Genomic DNA, 21,490 nt, shown 5'->3' on the forward strand with positions numbered 1-21,490 from the left:
TCCATCCAGCCCCTGCATCCAGCCTCCTGCCTGGCATCCCCTTTAATTCCGAGTAACAGTCCTGTAATCAGCTCAAGCGTCGCCCTGTAACTCTGTCAAATAGGTGTTCTGAAATATTCGCATTTCAAACCAGCGAGATGGAGAAGCAGGATGCGGGATATTATTTGTGGGTAATTGTGTATGAATTATTGGGGAAAGAAATACAGGCTGGTTCTATTTTTATTTTATAAAATGTAAGCAGAAGATAAAAATACCAATAAAATCATGTTTTTAAAATGTATTTGCTCATTTACACTTGAGTCATATGTACACATTTCTAACTAGTAAAAATACAATTTTCACTTTCAACATAAATATTCCACATAATTAAAGCTCATTATATCCTGACGAGAACTGTATTTTCCTTGCGACTGCGAACCACGTGCGTTGCAAGTGCTGGTTGCAGATCAGTTGAGTCATCAAGGCAGTTCCTGCGCTGAGAGGCGATGACGAAACAACACTGACATCAGATCAGATGATCTTGATATATATATATATATTTTTATTTTTTTTTTAATTTTTTTTTTTGATTGTTTGTTTTGCACAGGAAATGCGTCATTCCGTCGCTGGTGACGTGGCTACTCGGGGAGCTCTTCCCGGTTGTTGTGCCAGCCAGGCTCCTCGGCTCTGGGCTCCTCCATTCACTGGAGATACCTGTGGCAAAAATAAATAAATCAAGCGATACCTGTAACTTACTACTAAACAAAGAGCCCGGCGGTTTGCCTTTTTTGTGTACTATTTAAAGAGGAAGACGGTTGAATCAGCCGCTGACTGCTGCCCGCGATGGATACGTATGGTAACTCGCACAAGAAACAGAAGCTGAGCAACGCTGCTGAAAACTGGGTGAGTATTCTTCTGCCAAGTTGTGTTAATTCAATAAATTGAATTCTTTGCGTCCGTCCACCTCCATTAACCAGTTAGGAATGAGCTAACACGCTAACCGGTCAAACAGCTAGCTAATTTGATTGCGCAACATTATAACGTTAGTGCCATACAGTGATGCTAGCTGGTACCGGTACATTCAACGCCTCAGTGGGTGCTAGCAGCGCCATGACGGAAAATGTGGCTAATCATTCAACTGCTAATGAAGTTAATGGAAGGGCATCAACTGTTTGGTTAATGCACTTGCAGCTGTGATAACATAACCGATGGTTCCAATATCAGTTCCAGCGAAATACTCATTGCAAAACCTTGTTTGCTTTTACGAGGCAACATAGAGCTGCGTGCACATTCCTGTTTGAGTAACTTTAATGATTACAATTCAATAATTTTAAGGCTAAACCTGTGAAAAATATGTTTCTCTCTTTCTGTCCCACTGTGACTTAAGGCTGAAAAAGAGTTTTTCAAAGAGTTCTCCTAACTATGAACCACAGTATTTACATACATCAGTGATACAAATATACGTCATAGGCTGTGGTTCTGCAACATTCATCAAACAACACAAACAATAACACTATAAAAACACAAACATATCAACAATCAAATTATTTTAAAGGAAAAAGACCAGCATTCTCAAATGTCAGCATTTCAAGCCTTATCACAGTCATAATGTATGTCATGTTAAACAGTCTGGATATTTGGACTTGTGGTTCGATAAAACAAGCAATTTGCCATCACTATGATGAACAGGATCAGCTGTATTGGCCAAGTTTGTGTACACATCGAAGGAATCTGAGTCTCGGTTTTTGTTGCTCTTAATGTATTTACACAGAAATGGGCATCCAGCTGAGAACAAGGACAAAGTAAACAGACAATGCAAAAAATACTTTATTTCACTCACTGATCTGAAGAAACTCACCCATACTCTTATCTCCTCTTGCCTATAACTCAAAAAATTTTGGGATATGGAAAAGTTTTTGCATTCTTGCGCTGGCCTGCCCCCCTATGAGCCAGGACACAAACTGAGGTCTGAGGAACTAACCAGTTTCAAGGTCTAGGCAGAAAATCAAAGTAGACAGGGCTTTTATTGTGTGATGCCTATTTTTATTTTAGCTTTTATTTTATTTTGACTTGTTTATGTGTTTTATATTGATTGTTGTAATGCACTTCGATACCTGCATTGAAAAGAACGTGCTATACAAATAAAACTGCTGTTAGTATTATGTACAGCAAGCTTAGTTATATTTGACAGTGAGAATATCAGTCAGGAAGTGTCAGGAAATAATCCTGTGCAATAGCCCTGTAACACTAAAACATGCACTGCAACTACAAATTATAAATTATATATTTCGTAGTTAAAAAACACAGATTCATCATTGTCAAACAGAAATCTAAGCATGCTGTATATATACTAATCTACCTTGTATATAAACATGTAAACTTCTATGCATATACTGTAAGTAGCCCCCTAATTCTATATTTGTTTTTAGTTGTGTGTCTGTCTCTATCTTCCTGTAAATTGTTCTTGGAATTGTCTGGAAAAAGTCAATGTGTACACACAGACCTACTTGGCTGATTCTGATGTTATCACATTGGGATGTGGAAAATTATAATTGATATTATTCATTATTTGTTGACATTCTGTAAACAAAATAGCTAATTGAGAATATAAACATAATATAATATTTCTTCATAATATAGAATAACCTACACACTTCTGAAAAAAACACATTTTAAAGCGACTTTAAAGATGCTTTCTGACAACTTAAGTTTGTTAGACTTGACCTATCTTTTAATTTGGTTAAAAAAAGTTTTATAAGATTGTATAATTATGTAATGCGAGTTAATTTATAGTAAATCTGTGTCATTTCAGGGAATGCAGCGTGCCACTAATGTCACCTATCAAGCTCATCATGTCAGTCGAAACAAGCGTGGGCAGGTTGTGGGCACAAGAGGAGGGTTCAGAGGATGCACCGTTTGGCTGAGTGGTAGGTTATGACATGTCAGCAGTTCAAGGTATCATTTCTGCATATGTATATCCATCTTATAGCTGTTTCATAATGCTGTTTCCTTCCGTGCCAAAGGTTTGTCCGGTGCGGGGAAGACCACAGTGAGCATGGCTCTGGAGGAGTACCTGGTGTGTCACGGTATCCCCTGCTACACACTGGATGGGGACAACATCCGTCAGGGGCTGAACAAAAACCTGGGCTTCAGCCCAGAGGACCGTGAAGAGAACATTAGACGCATTGCTGAGGTGGCCAGGCTTTTTGCTGATGCTGGTCTGGTCTGTATCGCCAGCTTCATCTCTCCCTACAGCAGGGTGAGTGACTTTCCAATGAAAGCACCAGAGTGGAATGAGACAGGGATAAATGTTGCTGGCCTGCGAGTCTCAAGTGAATTTGGCTCTCATTCTGTTATACAATCTTTATTGGACCATATTTGGAAAAATTCTGTCCCTTCTGTGAATCATTTTGTTCTATTTTGGGAATTAGCACTACCAGGCTAATGCTTTTACAGCACTGTACATTTCACATTGGTTTTTGGATTACTTAATGATCTTTGTTAATAATAATTACTGATCATGTGTCTCATCATCATCATTATCCTGCTGAAATTGAAGAAAAGAATTTCCCCTCGGGGACCACTAAAGTATTTCTGAAAGTATTCTGATCTGATTTAAGGCCCCTTCCAATTTGGAAGTTATGAATTTTACACATACCAGGCTGACTTGAGTTATTATTTACAAACGTGAATTTATCAATTGTAATTTTGAATAAAGAAAAAAATAAACTAAAATAAGATTTTAATTACTTACTACAAGTTCTTTATTATATTGACAACTCTTTATTTTTCTAATTACAGTGAAGGACTGTAGCGCATGATTAGCAGCTTATTTGTGTTTTCTCTTTTTACTTTTACTGTCTGTTATGGGAAACCAATTCTGAGCTTTGCTTGCTGCTATAGGATTTTATTTACTGCGGTGAATGGCATCCTCTTGCAGCAGAAAGCATTTTTGGTCGGTAAAAACCAAACCCAATGAGCCTTAATAACATGGCTGTCTTTCCCTAAGTCATTGCTAAATCATGTGTCGTTGTGTATTTGGTTCTTGTCTGTCAGGATCGCCTTAATGCCAGGAAGATCCATGAGGCTGCAGGGCTGCCTTTTTTTGAGGTGTTTGTGGATGCTCCCCTGGATGTCTGTGAGCAGAGAGATGTGAAGGGGCTGTACAAGAGAGCCCGAGCCGGGGAGATAAGAGGTGGAGTACTGTGTAATGCTTTTCATGTGCAGTGCATCAGTAGATCCTAGGCCTGGTTATTTGATCAGGACAGTCAGGGTTCATACTTGGACTGACATATAGTGACACATGTTACATAGTACTCTGACCCCCCGGACCTTAAAGAGATTCAGCGAAATTGTACTTCCATATGATACTTTGTTGTCAAACACAAAACAGAGGGCAAATCTAAAACTTTGTTTTTTGAGTTACTCTGTAACTCGCAATGCATTTACATTTTGATGAGTGTGACTTCTGCTGTTACCATAATTGTCTACACTTTCTGTTTGTGCTAATACTTATTAGGGCTAGGCGGTATATCGGTATAATGAGGTATACGATATAATTTCAAAAGACATAAAATACTGTTTATACCGATTATAGTTTGATGTTGAGTTAATCATTTTGTTTCCTGCCAGCGTTTGCTCCTCTCTCTCCCTCACCGTGCAGCCCCATCCCTCCCTCTACATCTGCACTCAGCCATCTACTCACAAACTCTCTAACAATGTGGGGGGAGACACAGTGCAGGTCGACACTGTTGAAGACCTGGCTTGTAAAAAGAAAAACAACGGTTCAGTCAGTGTTTCCCACACATACACTTTATTTCGGCGGGCCGTCCTGGTTAAGCGACACATTGTAGCACTTTTCAGAGAAACAGAGTTATGTTACAAGTCGCGCCACAGTGGATATTTTACAAGAGCGGACCAGGTAAAGCGACAGTGAACACACCAGTGAGATGTCATTGATTAGCTACCTCGTTGCTTTTATTTTAATAGGCTACATCGTCAACACGCCTCCTCAACATGCGGCGTAGCTGCTGCTGTGACCGGAACCACGGGAGGAAAAGTCCAGAAGACAAGTTTATTTATATATATTTTTTTTTTCTGTGACTTTATATAACGCCCAGCGCTAATGCTTATGATATGACACAGAAATGTCATGACAGTGACAATGAAACTGATGCAACACTGATAGAGGAAGTGTTTCTTATCACATAAGATCTCACAAGCATGAGATGTTAACCCAGTTTTCCCCGTTGTGTGTCATTTCTGCAGATTGGCCTTTGATTAGTCTCCCTTCTGTCTGTCAGTAGTGGAGACATTTGTTTATTAATGGAATGCAAATCAGTCCCGATCAGTTCTCTGAATCTCTACCTTGATTTATTGTAATTTAAATCACTGTTTTCTCATTAAATTGCATTTTCCTGGCTGCATCCCACTTAAACCATTAAAGAAACTCGTGTAGTAATTCTTGATTCTGGATGAAGTATGGAAAAGTAGTTATTAATCATTTTTGTGTGATTATTGATTAAAGGTTATTACAAGAGAAGAAAAAATGGTTACAGGTGCTGATGTTTTAGGCATTGTGACAGGATACTTATTCCATAAAGCCTTCATTTCAAATCCATACAAAAATGGAAATTTTTTCATAGTCATTTTTTGTATAGAAGATAAAACTCTGACTGTGCATTTAATACCGTTTATTTAATCAGGTTTTACTGGAATTGACTCTGAGTACGAGAAGCCAGAGGCTCCAGAGCTGGTGCTGAAGACCGACTCCTGCAGTGTGAATGAGTGCATACAGCAGCTTATTGACCTGCTTCAGGAGAGGGTGAGAGGAAGAAATGTCCTGAATTGACATGTTTTAAAATATGTGCATCATTCTTCAAATCAGCTGCTGTTGTCTTTTTTGGCTATGCACCCTTCAAAGAATATTTGTGCGACCGTTTCAGAGATGGCCAGAGGCTTGAAGTTCAGACGATTCATAAAAATGTGAAATCGTTCTGCTGTTGGTCACTAGGGGGCAGTGAAGCTTCATATTTGTATGATTGTTGACCTCAAGTAAAATGATAATTCTTTAGGGATAAGTAAACCTTTACGATAGTCTTGATTATGCAGAAAGTTTTGTAATGATCTATTTCTAACAATTCATTTCACATTATTTTGATTTTGCAGGATATAGTTCCTGTCGATGCATCTTATGAAGTGAAAGAGCTGTACGTTCAGGAGAATAAACTGGACCTGGCTAAAGCTGATGCAGAGACTCTGCCTGCTGTACAGATTGGGAAGGTGCTTCTGATTTTCACTTTTCATTTTGATCAATCTTAATAAAGAAATGAAGCTAAATAACAACTGATAGCCTTTGTCTATTGTATATATTTGCATTTGTGTATACAGAGCAGTTATTAACCATTGAGCAAGCAACTGCTACATTTGTATATATCCTTTTAATTTGAACTACATATATGATACGTTTGTAGGTACCAAATCCGCACTGCCTATCTGCACATGCACCAAAGGGGTCCTGTCCAACAAAGAAGGTTACGACAAATGTGCCTGTTCATAATTACATGTGTGTTGTTGTAAGTTTCTTATCACAGGGCGTCAAATACTGACACTTTCAGAAAGGCTGACAAAGAATTATTTGATGCAAAAGGTACTCTTTAGTGTCTGTATGAGATGCCCCTGTGCGCATCTGTATGCGACGCCCTGTCTAGGTAACTAGCTACATTAGTATAAAAGGCTTTGACAGCTCCCCCAAGCCCGTTACTCTAACCATCACAGGGGTGTGTGCCTAAACCTAAGTCAGTGATTGTATGCATGACGGCCAGTGTGCTAGCAGCTAGGGTTAGCCTCCTTTGTGTTGCTACATTGTTAGATTGTTGTCATTGTTAGAAATTAAAATGTGCTGTTGAATAAGGTTTTTCATATCTTAAGTATATTCCTATTACATCATAGTGAACAGTCTCGTCTAATAATCTAATCTAATCATCCCCACTGATTAAAAAAACATTTTGAATTCTTGATTTTAATGATTTAGTTGGATCATTTTGAAAAGGCAGATTTGCGGTAACCTTCTTTAACTGACAGAACCACTTTTGCGCATGTGCACAACGGATCCGGCAGGCAGTACGGATTGGGCACTGACAGCGTTGTTGCTCAGTATGTAACAGACTGTATGTGATTGTGTGGATCATCCTCAGGTGGACATGCAGTGGGTGCAGGTGCTGGCTGAAGGCTGGGCCACTCCTCTGAATGGCTTTATGAGAGAGAGAGAGTATTTGCAGTGTCTTCATTTTGACTGTCTGCTGGATGGTAAGATGTCATTAATGTATTTTAAGAAATATGAAATGTTGAAGCGAGACCATTTATTTTAGGCTTACCTGTCTGTCTACCTCCCTACCTAGCAGCACATGCAAATGTATTTTGGTGGAGTAGCTTTGGAAGTAGGCCTGTAGGGGAGGGGGTGTAACCTCGGCTTTAAGATTTCATTGTAAAATTCAGTGTTGCCATACTTGAGAAATGGCACTAGATGGAGATGAGTGCTCACAAAATGGAGTACTCAGAAATTGGGGATGTCTCTTTATCGGGACATCATTACACATTTCTTACAACTGAACTTAAACGTTATATTTATGAATATATTTCTGTGGCTACCATCGCTGTATATCCTCCATATATACTAGAAATTGAGCATGAGAGCACCAAGATGTGCTCTCAGTCAACCTCTCCTTTTTAAATTTACTTCTTAGCTTTTAGCTAAAGGGTTTATTCATGTCTGTCATTTGACACTGTATGAGCTTATTTTGGGTCTGTCCGCTCTAGCTCTTTGTGTTCTAACCCCCCCCCCCCCCATTGCCAATAAAAAATAAGCACTCTGATTACATGAGGCGTTAAATTAGATTAACAGATATTCCCTCCCTGTCCCTCCATTGTGCTGTTGGAGGCTTAATTGAGGCTTGCTGGCTGACATGCTGAAGAAGTGCTCCACTATACAGCAGTGATGTACATCTTGGTTAGGTGTCACACTGATGTAATCAGGAATTAAGTTGAGTTAGATGCAGAATTTTAAGAATGATGATCTCGTGAATAGGGTTGTTATTTGCACCCAGGTCTGAGGAATGCCTTGGTATTTGGCACTTTCTAGAATACGGATATAACATTGGGTGCAGAGTCTCTTGGTGTAATTACAGCAATTTCTCATTTTTTGAAATTCCAAGAAAAAGTCTATTTACTTTTATTGCCCATATGACCACTCAAACCTCAGTTTTGTGTTGTGATGCCAAATATTTTGACACACACGCACACACAGTCAAATCAAAATTACATAAAATAAATTGAAAGTTAACATAGCCTGTATTTCATTTTCAGATTTTGACAGGTATATATTACAACTGCTGTCCTCACTGAATGAAAAAAACATCCAGTTCTTACAACTTTGAGCAAACTCACAGATGATTTAAGTTCTTTCCCCAGAAAGATAGCTAGCCTGAGAAACCAAGCTGTATGGACAGATAGAGTAAAAAATATATATTGATGTGAAAAGTCTTGATTCCCTCTTTCCTGTTTGTCCGGAGGAAGAGGGAGACGGAGGAAGAGGCTTCTGTATTGTTTGACACCACACACCACCATTTGTCCGTTTTCACTTCCTTGCAGAGATTTGATAGTGAAATGATTGATCGCCCCCACTATAACACTAAAACTGTTTGGGAAGCAGAAAACGTTGCACGTTTGATTAATCAGATAGTCTACAAAAATAAGCAGAGGCCCAAATTCAAGCTTGTGCGTGTCTCTCTCTCGCCCGCACATTTGACAGTCTAGTGTGTGCGTGTTTTATTGGAACCAGCTGTCAGCTCTACGCTGTGACAGAAGGGACGAGAAGGGGGGGGGGGGTTGTGCAGCAGTCGGCGTCCCCTCCTCTTTCCATTGCATTTGATCTGATATGATGTGAAAAGTGTGCCGGACCAAACATTTTCATCAACCTGGATGGCAAATGAACCCGCCAACAGCCTGTTGTCACTACACAACTCAATTCAGAAAATGAGAAAGCTTAATTTAAGAGGGGATTTTTCTCCACTAGCTACTTAAATTGCAGCCTTGAAGACTCACTGTAGACTGTGGTTTAGCTGTACATTTCACATTTAGCTGAAAGGGTATGGAATGGAGACTTAATTAGAATGGTTGAGCTGCTTTATTGATACCTGACCTTTGAAGATTTTAACATGCCTTTTGTAGAACGTCTGTTCTCAGTGTTTTGCTTTGCATTGGGAGCCTTTACATTGTTTTTCTGGGATTGTTATCTGATATTAAAAGTGGCCTGTGGAGTTTTTTTTGTAAACAAACAAAAGTTCTGTTTAAATTCATGGTTTCCTATTTAAACACATTGTGTCCATCCTTGAGGTGTGTTGAATGCATTTCCTTCCTTGTTAAAGATTTGCAAAGATGATTAAAGAGAGATTAAAAAAACAAATCTTAATTTGCTAAACATGTACATCCATGTTTGCTAGCTTGTTGGTCGTCTTCTTCACTGCTTCTTCACTTCTTGGTATGTTATTTACCATAATGATGATAAATGACTTTATTTGATGGTTAAAAACCCATCACACTGCACTGTAAAAATCAGAGGGTGAAAACACAGTAAAACCAGGCTTATTTCCCTTGTGATTTCCACTGTAGTTTGAAAATACAGGAAAAGGCAGGACTGTGTATCTTGTTGCCCGTGAGCATTAAACAAACAAATGGGGGACCCACTTGCAAAAACGCTGCTCCATAGTGCTACTAATGGTCATAAACTCCACAGGGAGCTTTTAATGTAGCTTGAACTAGAGGATCATAAAGTTTGCGTCATGTGTGGAATCAGTGTTTACTCACCAGATGATGACTACCACAATTTATTTATTCTCGATTTGTTGACAACAAATTAATCTGCATAAATAATTCATGTCTGTAATTTTTCCAACATTCATTTTCACTTCTGTCATACTCATGGTAAATAGACTGCGTTTATATTGATATCCTTGAACTACACTTGATAGTAAACTGAATATCTTTGGGTGTTGGACTGACTGTCAGACAAAACAAGGAATTTAAATATGTTGCTTTTGAGGAAATAAAAAAAAATATATATATATGACGCAAACATTATGATGTTTATATTTGACCTTTTTCTGACATTTTTAGACAAAAAAGGTCAACAGATTACTCAGTAATGAAAATAAGAGTTAATTGCAGCCCTAATGTATTTTCTTTCTGCCTCACAACTGTTTTTTATTCTCCATTGTTCTAGGTGGTGTCATCAACCTGTCAGTGCCTGTGGTGCTGCCGGTGTCTACTGCAGATAAAGAGCGTTTAGATGGCGTGACAGCTATAGCCTTGGTCTACGGGGGCAGGCGAGTGGCCATCCTTCGCAACCCTGAGTTTTATGAACACCGCAAAGAAGAGCGATGTGCTCGCCAGTGGGGCACCACCTGCAAGGACCACCCCTACATCAAGGTACATTTCTGAGATGACTCGTTCAGGGTCAAAGTTTTCATTCTCTGAAAACTGAATTTACAATATGGGCTTATATACTGGAAATGCTACAAAACCCCCCAAAAGCTCAACCTTGGGGGATGTGCTGAGCAGCGCTGCAGACGGTCTGTCTCAGTCTGCTATGTGATAAACACTCTGCATGCGAAAGCAGACTGCCTCCCTGGATTCAGCACTGATAGAACACAGATCCGAGAGCTGGCCTTTTCACTTTGCTTATGGAAAGACTGAATAGGTGGAGGAGTGGAGCTTTTCTCACAATCTGTCAGGACGCCCAGTGTAATCACTTGATCTTTTTGGTCCACCCTCATTTTGCAGGTGTTATATTTGGATGCTGATTCTCTCCCCCAGCCTCCACCAAATGTATTTGACATTGTACTGCGAGGCTCAACAGGCCGTGCAGTCCCTGCCAGCTTCTACCTTTCCGCTCACCCAACCCTTCTCCAAATATACCAGGGAATTGTTTCCATATGTGTCCTATCGACTGCTGTGGGGCTCAGGTAGACTCAGTGGTGAGATAACGTCCTGAAATAATCCTGCACACCCCCCGCGGAAAGTGGCACTGGCCTCTTGTAGCTGGAAAAGAATGAAACAGTCTGGTGTTGCAGACAAAGATAGTTGTCAGATTTCTAAATCCATCAGCTTGGACCGGGGTACAAGGTTACTTTAAAAAAGTCGCTTGTCGTGCTAATTTTAGATGCCATTGTTTTCAGGATTAGTGCAGTTGGTTAGCAACTTCTATATTGGCAAAAGTGCAAGACAAAGCTAATAGTAACCTACGTGGTATTTGGGGATTTTACTCCCTGGGATCAGACTAACTGTAAACGTCATTAGCTCGTTTTAAATCCCCATGCTGCTGAAATTTCTGGATGGAGGTTAACTTGAATACTAGACCACAGCAGTCTCAATATTTCAGCACAGTTGGTCATTATTTTGAATCTTATCAGATATCTTTTCTTGTCTCTGGCTTGCTAATGTGTTTTAAGATGCGAGAGGCTGCCAGTTTCATAAATTGGTACCATGGATCTCCAGTATCAACACCTGATGCTTCAGTGCTGACTTTAAACACACGCTGCAGAGACTCTGTATTTCCACAACTGTCATTCTTTATCCACTCTAAACTGTCACAGCTGAATATGTGTGTTCAGCTTGCTGTGATTAAGGTGTCACTCATTAAAGAGTGTGTGTATGTATTCACAAGTGTGTGTTTAACTGCCCGTACCGGAGCCAGTCTGTCAGCACTCCTCTGCGCTGGTAGCTCCAACTTTTTTTGTCCTGTCTCTTTCCAACCAGAAACGACCTTCTCCGTATTACATGTAGTTAATCCACTGTTTCCTGTTTACCTGTCCGTCAGTCAGACAGGAGCCCCCTTCAGTGGAAACCATGGTGTAGTGGCTGTTTATTTGGGTAGGGCCCTTTTCACATATGAAGTCCGGAGGCACTTAAAACGGTTAAACAGAGCGCATGTGTAGGCCTGCTCCTTTTGATATATCCACGTAGACATTATATTTTCCTTTCACTTGTGTTGGGGAAATAAAGTGCGACTTGTCTATGCTGTTGACCTCTCCAAAGAATAAGACTGTTAAACGTCTTTCATGACTCTTCTCAGGCCAGCAGCGGACAGGTTGGATTAATTGGGGTGTGGAAAACAAATTGCAACACAATCCTGAAAACAGACGGAGCCAAGTTGTTATTGATCACATCACGCAGACCCCTCTGCTGCTGACTGCTTTCATATTTTTATATATATTTTGCCAGATCATACTGAAATCAGTATGTCTGTAAAGTATGGCTAGCAAAGAGCTTTCATGTATTTTTTTCACATGATAAATTACATGTCAATGAAATAAGTGACATTTTTTTTATCAACTTCCAAATCGGCTTTTCGCTACGCCTACAAACTTCAGTTTTCATTTGTGGTCGACGTTTTGAGTTTTCTCTGTCTCCGTGGTGGAGCTGGGTTGCTTTTATTACCGAGCCTGTAGAGAATTGTCACTTCGTATCACATTAACATCGCACAGGCCAGTGTTTCAGTAACTCTAGCAATGGTCTCATAAATGCCACAAGAGGCAGGCGAAAGATATTGCTTGAAACAATAGCAGCCTTTGCCTGGTTCCTGAGCACTTCTGTGACATTGTTGGATTAATCTCTTGAGGGGAAATTTTCTCTCCAATGTGGTCATGAGCTCATCACCAGGTTTTATTGTGGAATACAATCTGATTTTGTCTCTGCTCTGTTATTGAAATTAAGGTAGTAGATGTGGCCAAGTGCAGAAGAGAGTTTTTGTTGACTGTTTAACAACACATAGACTCTTTGATTTATGAAGGTGTGTCCCGGTTGCAACTGGGTAAAAACTCGGGAGTTTTATTAGAATTCACGCTGGCCTGGCTCCAGCACAGTGAAGTTTTTATGGACCACACTGTCTTAAGTCTGGATTATGTTTGAGTTGTGTTCCCTGTCATGATCGGTGCGAGTCCTATTTCAGATGGTGATGGAAAGTGGGGACTGGCTGGTTGGGGGAGACCTGCAGGTTCTGGACAGGATCTGCTGGAATGACGGACTCGATCAGTACCGGCTGACGCCCACGGAGCTCAAACAGAAGTTTAAAGAAATGAATGCAGGTAAGGGCCAAGTTCTGTTGTTTATTTTTTTTTTGTCTGAACTAAACTGAAAAACGGTGATAAAATCTTCACCCAAGGACTTTTAGAGAGACGGTAGTGACAATATTTAGAAACTTCTACATTTTTTTTTCTTAAAAAGGAGAGGAGACACTTATGTAGTCCACTCACTTTTTTTCTTTGTTTAGTCTTTGGGAAGGAAGTAAAGGAGACAGAGAAGGCACGCCATGGGAGAGAAAGTTCTGGTGTGATTCAGTCCTTCACTGTATGCGGTTTCAGTGGCCGGGCACTTAGCTGCTTGATTATCTCTGGGTACATTGTGGCCTTCTGTTTGTTTTGTACAGATGTGTTTGGTCACAGTTTAACAAACCCTTCTCATTCTCCCTCTGTCTCTCTATTTAGATGCTGTATTTGCCTTCCAGCTCCGCAACCCAGTCCACAACGGCCATGCCCTTCTGATGCAGGACACCCACAAGCGTCTCATCGAGCGAGGCTACCGCCGGCCTGTTCTGCTGCTTCACCCACTGGGAGGCTGGACCAAGGACGATGATGTGCCGCTGCCCTGGCGAATGAAGCAGCACGCCGCTGTGCTGGAGGAGGGCGTCCTGAATCCAGACTATACCATCGTAGCTATATTTCCTTCACCCATGATGTATGCAGGGCCAACTGAGGTAAAGATTATCAAGAATGTTGCATTTGCAGTTACTTGAGGTTACAAAATAATGTGACTGCAGCAGCGACTAATGACAACAGACACAGAGAGGAGGACTGTCATATACTTCCTGTCTGCAAATGTTTGAGAGTGAAAAATGGCAGGAAAGGGGTTTTTATAATTGTCTCGAGATGCGGTGTTTAGTGTTTCCATGCCATATGCAAACCTCTTTGTGTGACTGAGCGTAGCTGTGTAGTTGGGAATGTTTTAATCATTCACTTATGATGGTGGGAAAGCTACGGCGCAAATTATTGAAAGCAGATTGGAGGCTGGTAGATGTCAGGCAGTGAATTTATTTAGTTTGTAATTCTGAATGGGAGTTTTTAAGAGCCAGACTCGGCTCCAGCTTTACTATCATTGTTCTGAACTTGTTTATCCATTAATAACAACAAATACCCTCCGTCTGCCTGCCACTCAAATATTAAAACTTCCTGTCAAGTGTTCGTCTTGCCAGAATGTTCTTTAGCAACACACTGAAAGCCTGCCACTTGCACCTTGAGCTAAAACAACTTGTTTTGCAAGCCTAATCTGAAAACTGTAGATCCTATAATATACAAACTACATGGGCAAGAACTTTCTGGCACTAGTAATAGCAACTGTCAAGGAGAAATGTGTAAATTTAACAATTATTCATGATGAAAGAGAAAAAAATCCTTGAAGCTTATGGTGAATGGAAATTACTATGGGTAATATGTGTGGGGCTTAAGTTTGCCAAGTCAAAATGGTAAATGTAGCTGTGAGTTCTTTTTAACTGGTTTTATATTTTAAGATGTCACTTTTACCCTACATAATTTTTTTTAGATAATATTTTGAGTCGTAGTGAGATATTGTAGCACTCACGGCCAGGTCGCCTCTGAAAATAGGCTCCAAACACTCTTAAAAGTAAAAACATCTGGAATAAACCATTTCATTAAAGGTAACAATCTTTATTTTATGAAAATACAATAATTCTTCTATAAAATCGTTGTTTGGAGACTTCCTTATTGGACTAACAGAGCAGCATGATTACCCAGCACAGTGCATAGGGGCCTTACAATCTACACACCATCTACAGCAAATACAATGGGTTGAGCCTGAGCACAAAGAAAACCACATAGAAAATGAACTACTGTTTATGAAGATGTCAAACCATACATTCAATAGTAACAATTGAAAATGAATAATTAATTGAATAATTAAATGTTTTAATTAGATTAGGGATGTTTTGCAAATCTGCTGTAAAATGTAATAAAAAAGTGCAAATGTGAATTCCATACATTTTCTTTCTTCAAATTTGTGTTTTTAATGATTCTCCAGTATTTACAATATTTCTGCCCCCCCGGCACAGGTTCAGTGGCATTGCAGAGCTCGAATGGTTGCTGGAGCCAACTTCTACATCGTAGGCCGTGACCCTGCAGGCATGCCCCACCCTGACACAGGAAAGGACCTGTACGAGCCCACTCATGGGGCCAAGGTCCTCACCATGGCTCCGGGCCTCATCACCCTGGAGATTGTACCCTTTAAGGTCGCTGCTTACAACAAGGTCAAAAGAGCAATGGACTTTTATGACTCCAAAAAGTGAGTACTTGTTTATGTTGTAATTTCATATTTTAAAGCCTTTTTCTTGTTTCCCATAGTATTTAATTTTATTAGGGTTATGGAGTGCAGAAATGGCTTGAGTCAAAAGCGGCAGTGCTCACTAACACTAAATTAAATAGCTTCATTGTAGATTTAGTCCAGAGTTATACCTCTCATTTAGGCCAATTAGAACCAGCAGCCTAAACAGAAACTGCATACTCATAATTAATTACTCATTAGGCTTGACTAGTTTAAAAAAAACTCATCTCTTCTATCTACAGTAAAAGGCCAAGCCAAGAATAACAGGAGTTGTTTTTCTTTCTTATACAGTTAAAAGGTTTTGTGGATTAGTATGAGCTTTGTTGTTGCTCAAAAATTACATAGACCTGCCATTAATTAAAGTCTGTATAAAGACACTGCACATGATGACTAACTAAAAAACATGCAGTCTCACCGCCTCTCATCCGGATTTGATGCAAACCTCCACCATCAGGTTATGAAACTTTAGCTGTGTTTGGCCAGGAATGTTAAAACTAAATATGGCCAGACTAATCAAAAGCTATGCTTTGTTTTCCATGATGCGTATTTATGATGTTGAGTCAAAAAATGACTTGTTCATCTGGAACATCTAGGACTTCTAGTGCTACTAAAAATAGTATGTTTACTTATGATAATGATAGTTTGTCACTACACAAGCAAATGTGTAGTGAAGTGAGGTGTACTTATTAAGACTAATGTGAAAAAATAAGAATTAAGAAATATGAAGGATAAAAATTCAGACAAAAAAAAATCATAAATAATATGAGAACATTTTAAATTTACATGTCAGAATTGTAGGCAAACTAAACAATAACATTTTGTACAAACCTGAGTAGAAAATTAAAAGTATATGCAAGTATATGCTATGCTGTAGGTGTCTCAAAACATGAACCTTTAAAACATATTTCAGAATGTCATGTGTTGGTAAATTGCTCTTTTTGTTATATACAATTTACTGCATTTTTGATATAATCTCATTGATCCGATGGCTTGCTATCATTTTAAAGCTAAAGCTAGAGAGCAAAGTCTGTAGTTGTCACTCAGTTAGGCATTCTATTCTCTCATGCACGCAGACAGCCTCTCGCCACATTTCAGGAGGAATGCGGACTCTTATCGCCAGCAAAACCCCTCAGTCTTTTTTATAAAGTGTAATGGCTCAGATCACAGCAAGCTGTGTCTAATTTGACACTGTATAAAAATGTTCCCAGAAGAATTTGCCTGGAGCTCCTTACCTCACGCCACGTGACCTGTGTCATGGTATAGCAATGACAGGAACCTCTCTGAATGTAAGCTTAGTGGAGGTGCTTGTAAATGTCGGCGAACAAGACGTCTGAAACGTGTTGATTATCTCTGGCAGTAATTTATAGACAAGGCTAGTGAAGCTGTGCCAGTACTCCGCTCCACACCCGTCTAAGGTGAACACTGTCTTTGGCTGCTCGCTTCAAACAAAGTTGTTAATATCGTTTCTGAACCAGGAGAACTTAATCTGTAGTGAGAAGCCGTCTGTCACAGATAGAGGTGGCACAGTAGAGTAGATTTAGGTTTACAAAAAATGTTTGGACAAGGGAAATCTACAATCTGATTAGTGGGAAATATCTGACTACATTACATTGCATTTACATTTATTAATTTAGCTGATGCTTTTATCCAAAGCAACTTACAATTGCTGTCTATGTCAGAGGTCGCACACTTCTGGAGCAACTAAGTGTTAAGTGTCTTGCTCAGGGACACATTGGTGTGTCACAGTGGACTTAAACCTGGGTCTCTCACACCAAAGGCATGTGTCTTATCCACTGCACCATCACTACCCGTAATGACTACTGACTACTCTGTCAGTATGTGATTTTCCAATCGGTATTTCATTTCAACCAGCGTATCACAGCCTCATTCCTTCATGCAGTCAGACTGTTTGGTGGTGGGGATGTTTGACAGTAGTGTGTGATACCCTAAAGTGATAATACAGATTTTTTTACTTTTCTGGACAGTCAGGGCTTTATTAAATAAAGTAGTAACTAGCATTTGTTTGTTTTTAATATATGAGTTTACATTTCTGTTAGAATCTGGCAGTGTTGCATTGAATAGAAATTGGTTAGTTGTACTAATCTACTCAGTGTCTGATGTTTCACCTTTAACCTTTTTAAATTACTTATTTTCTCCTCAAAGAGCACTAGTGGGTGTAGGGGACACCAGAAGTGCTCCTGTTATCAGTCATCAATAAAACTATAATCATAACAGAAAAAAAGAGTGCAAAAAATATAGAAGATATTACAGGATATTAACAAGCAATATGCAAAAATTCACGGTAAGACATAAAAGAATTAGTGGACACATCATTTGTTTTGTCACACTAAATTGATTGTTGTTGTATGTTTGTTGTTGGTCGTATCACCTACTGTAGAGTTATTTACACCAGAATTAGACCAGAAAAGAAAGCCTGCATTAAATATCAAAAAACAAAACTCAATCAAGTACCCCTGAAGGCTTAATCACTACATCTCATAATATGTAATAATTATTCCATGTGTATTCACATGCATTAATGGAAAATTTAACTTTAAGCCTCTGCCTGTAGGATTAAAAACTAAATAACTATGGTGTAGTAAAGATTCACAAAGGATCTTAAACAAAGACATATAAATGATACATCTAGCGTGCTGGTACTTACTGGATTGTCACAGTATCCAGCCACAGAGTTGTTTGGGAGGAATTACTAATAAAGCAGCTGCCATAATTGGTCAGCAAATGAAACGTAGATTTTAGCGATATAAATATTCTCTTACACAAACAGTCATCCTATCATTTTAAAGGATCCGATGTTTTGTTTACTGTACTCTACTGTTTTGTCCACCTCAGCCTACTGGTGTTGCAGCACTGCTCTCCTTTAGGACAGCCGACTCTACAGTGCAGCATTTCGCTCAGATATGTGAGTGAAAATTAGTGTGCGTGTGTGAATGTACTAGTGCACACGTGGCTAGCTCTCTCTTTCTCATTAGCAAAGAGCATCACTGAGTGTTTTATTTAATACGTCTACCAAGTCTTCTCTTTAGCTGATCATGTCACGTCAGTTTCAGGAGTTGCATTCCCAGTTAAACTATTATTAATTTCATAAATCAATAATTTAAGCCAAATCAAGGGCCGTCAGTATTTTGATCACGTAGCTCGTGAAAAACAAAGTGTGCCAGATGCAGTAATCTAGAGCTGTTATTTCAGTGAGTCAGATACATATTTAAGCATCGACTTTTGAGTTGGCAGATACACAATGCTAAATGACTCGGACCGGGGACTTTGGATTGTGTTTGCAGAAATGCTAACTGACCTGCTCCTACGCTCCTAAAGCAACAGGCAGTTATTGTTGGCTCATATTTCCTGTGCTGCTGATAAGCATCTTTTCATTGATTAAAATATGCCTGTTACTCAAAACTCTTAATCTCTGTTTATTTTTGTTGTTTTTTTTTAATTGCAGCCATGAAGATTACGATTTTATCTCAGGCACACGTATGCGCAAGATGGCTCGTGAGGGAGAGAATCCTCCTGACGGCTTCATGGCGCCGAAGGCTTGGGCTGTGCTGAAAGAATACTATAAGTCACTGGAGAAGGCCTAAAGGTCATATCTTAGAGGAAAAAACATGAAAACACATTGTTTTTTTTTTACTGATGTTTAAAACGCCGAATGCGGGGACCACTCATCTGCTATCAGAAACCACGCTCAGCTGTCAGTCATGAAACTGGTCTCAGTCTCATATTTGTGTTTTAACCGTATGAACTTTTATTTAACTAAACTTACAAACAAAAGAATTTCTTTGAAAGTAGATGCTTGTGTTTCTCACTAACATTTATAACTGTATATTCTGATGGCTGGTTACAGAAAAGACTGTGTGAAAATATAAGATCAAGACTCGTAATGACCTGTGTAGAAAGTACTGTTGACCAGTACTTATACAGGAACGAATGAATGTTGAGTATTTGTGACGTCTCATTTTAAAACATTTTAGCTCCTGCTAAAGTTCACTTAACTCACTACTGAAACCCAGTTGCTTTATACTGTATGTTTGCAAGTGGCCGTGGTAATTGCTCAGAATTTGGTGTACACAAGTATTTGATGTAAAAGTCGAGTGCCTTGGTCTTCAGAAAATGAACTCACATTATATCTTGTTTGAATTAGGACACAGACAACACTCACACGCCTGCTTCTTGTCCCACTTGTCTTGATGTTACTCTGAAACAGTCCAGTAGTTCAAGAAATGGTTTGCAAAACAGATCAGTATAAAATGTTTTTTTTTTAAATTGGAATATGCAACCCTAACCTTCCTAAACTCCTAGGAAAAACTTTTTAAAACGTTTTTGTCATATTATATAGTATATTTATTCTGTCCTAACATTGCAGTGTTTTCTGTTTTTCACAGTGTTGTGCATGTAGTTTTGGTACTTAACAGTCTTGATATTTTGTTACATTTTCTTCATTTGTTCTCATGGGTTGCTAATATTTTCCATGTGGTAATTCATTTTTAAGAGTTGGCCTGTATTAACATATGGTTGATGGTTACCATCAAGGGATCAGATTTGTAATCTTCCTTGTCCAATAAACCATTTTTAGCTAAAAGAACAATTTGTTTACTTTTGCTTTCTGTAATCTTTGGGGTTTTTTTACACACAATGCACGATATGTGTTTTTTTGTTTTCTTTTTTTTTGCAGCACACCAAAGAGTTTTAAATACATAACATATTCTCAACTAAATTTTGCTTGCACTGAATGATTGCACTGAATTTCATGTATTTTAGATGTCATGAACTTTTAGCTGCCTGTGTAAACTAAATAGCTCTAAGTCCCTTCATGTCTTTGTGACTAAACTGTTTCAAGTGCATTTTGTCATATACATGAACAGTGCACCCTGTAAATTTAAATTTCCACAGTTTCGTAGGCACTGCCTGTTTGAACCTTTGCGGCCTTCCAGTAGGTCAATCAGCTGTATATTGAATGAGACAGACCCTCTAGTGACCCTAATCAGACTCAGACACACTCGCACGCTGTGAAAAAAGAGCTGCAGCTGGCTCCCAGATGGAGCAGTGTAGTGAAAGTGGAATGTACAGGGTTAAATCCAGACAGAGAAGAGTGGCTCTGTCAGAAATACCCTAGATACTTCATCTAATCCAACTCCAAGATGTAATGAAGAAGCCTGCCAGCAGCAGTTTTTTCTACCTTTCACCAGATCTTGTTCAATCTTAAATGGTAATCAAGCTGGCTCCTCAGTAGAACTTCAAAAGAAGAGCTCTTTTTTCACACAGAAAATGATCAAATGATTTTGGAGAGGTTGCCTTATGATTTTTGTTGTTCTTTTCACTGTCTGGAGAAGATCAGTGCTCTCTGGGTAATGCAGGTGTCTGTTACTATGTGTATCTGTAACCTCTTGATGTTATCTTGCTTGCACAGTGTATTTACTTCTGTGTCCCTTTACAGCTTGTTCGCCCCATAATCTGATCTTGCTTTGAAACTTTTCATCTCTCAGAGGGTGTTACAGTGTGGCAGCCTGCCAGGGAAAAAAGGCTGAAGGTGCCAGAAGAATTTGTAGTGTTCTGACTACTGTTTACTGTTCACAAATGCCTTCACTCACCTGCACCAACTCATTTCAACTCGAGTGGCAGAATTTAGAACTCAAACACTTCATCAGAGGCAATAAAACCCAGGGACTTTTTTGATGAGGATTTTTGGAGGATCCTAAACTTATTCCGGACTTTTTAGTTTGCAACTTGAGTGTATCTAAGAAGTTGAATGTTACTAATTTATGCAGTTGTTCGTGTTTATATATACAGTTGCAGGAAAAAGTATGTGAACGCTTTGGAATGACCTGAATTTCTGCATAAATTGGTCATAAAATGTTATCTGATCTTCATCTAGGCTTAGTCACAACAATACAGTCTGCTTAAACTAATACCACACAAACAATTATATGCAAAAAACAATTATGTTTTAATTGAACACCGTGTAAACATTCACGGTGCAGGGTGGTAAAAGTATGTGAACCCTTGGATTTAATAACTGGTTGACCCTCCTTTGGCAGCGATAACC

The 21,490-nt window shown here is 39.2% G+C and overlaps 1 protein-coding gene across 2 annotated transcripts; it reads left to right on the forward strand.

Moving 5' to 3' along the window:
- Positions 1-603: 603 nt before the first annotated feature.
- papss1 (3'-phosphoadenosine 5'-phosphosulfate synthase 1) lies at positions 604-20,029 on the forward strand. 2 transcript variants are annotated; one of them, XM_046047424.1, is made up of 13 exons: positions 604-882; positions 2,792-2,906; positions 3,003-3,238; positions 4,036-4,174; positions 5,685-5,803; positions 6,148-6,261; positions 7,176-7,287; positions 10,259-10,464; positions 12,986-13,121; positions 13,521-13,789; positions 15,158-15,387; positions 18,280-18,349; positions 18,890-19,029. In XM_046047424.1, the coding sequence occupies exons 1-13, from the start codon at positions 823-825 to the stop codon at positions 18,893-18,895; spliced, it is 1,812 nt and encodes a 603-aa protein (XP_045903380.1). In that variant the 5' UTR covers positions 604-822; the 3' UTR covers positions 18,896-19,029. The 2 variants fall into 2 exon arrangements, with proteins under 2 accessions (XP_045903380.1, XP_045903379.1); XM_046047423.1 differs by lacking the exon at positions 18,280-18,349 and having other exon boundaries at positions 605-882; positions 18,890-20,029.
- Positions 20,030-21,490: the final 1,461 nt, after the last annotated feature.

The sequence above is a fragment of the Micropterus dolomieu genome, linkage group LG04, assembly GCF_021292245.1.
Source record: "Micropterus dolomieu isolate WLL.071019.BEF.003 ecotype Adirondacks linkage group LG04, ASM2129224v1, whole genome shotgun sequence".
Classification (NCBI taxonomy): Eukaryota; Metazoa; Chordata; class Actinopteri; order Centrarchiformes; family Centrarchidae; genus Micropterus; species Micropterus dolomieu.

What these genes read in the sequence shown, in the direction of transcription:
- papss1 (XM_046047423.1), top strand. Translation starts at nt 823, where the DNA reads ATGGATACGTATGGTAACTCGCACAAGAAACAGAAGCTGAGCAACGCT. An exon ending in ATGCACCGTTTGGCTGAGTG is followed by an intron (nt 2,907 to 3,002) that starts GTAGGTTATGAC and finishes TCCGTGCCAAAG; the next exon opens with GTTTGTCCGGTGCGGGGAAG. An exon ending in GTTTAAAGAAATGAATGCAG is followed by an intron (nt 13,122 to 13,520) that starts GTAAGGGCCAAG and finishes CTCTCTATTTAG; the next exon opens with ATGCTGTATTTGCCTTCCAG.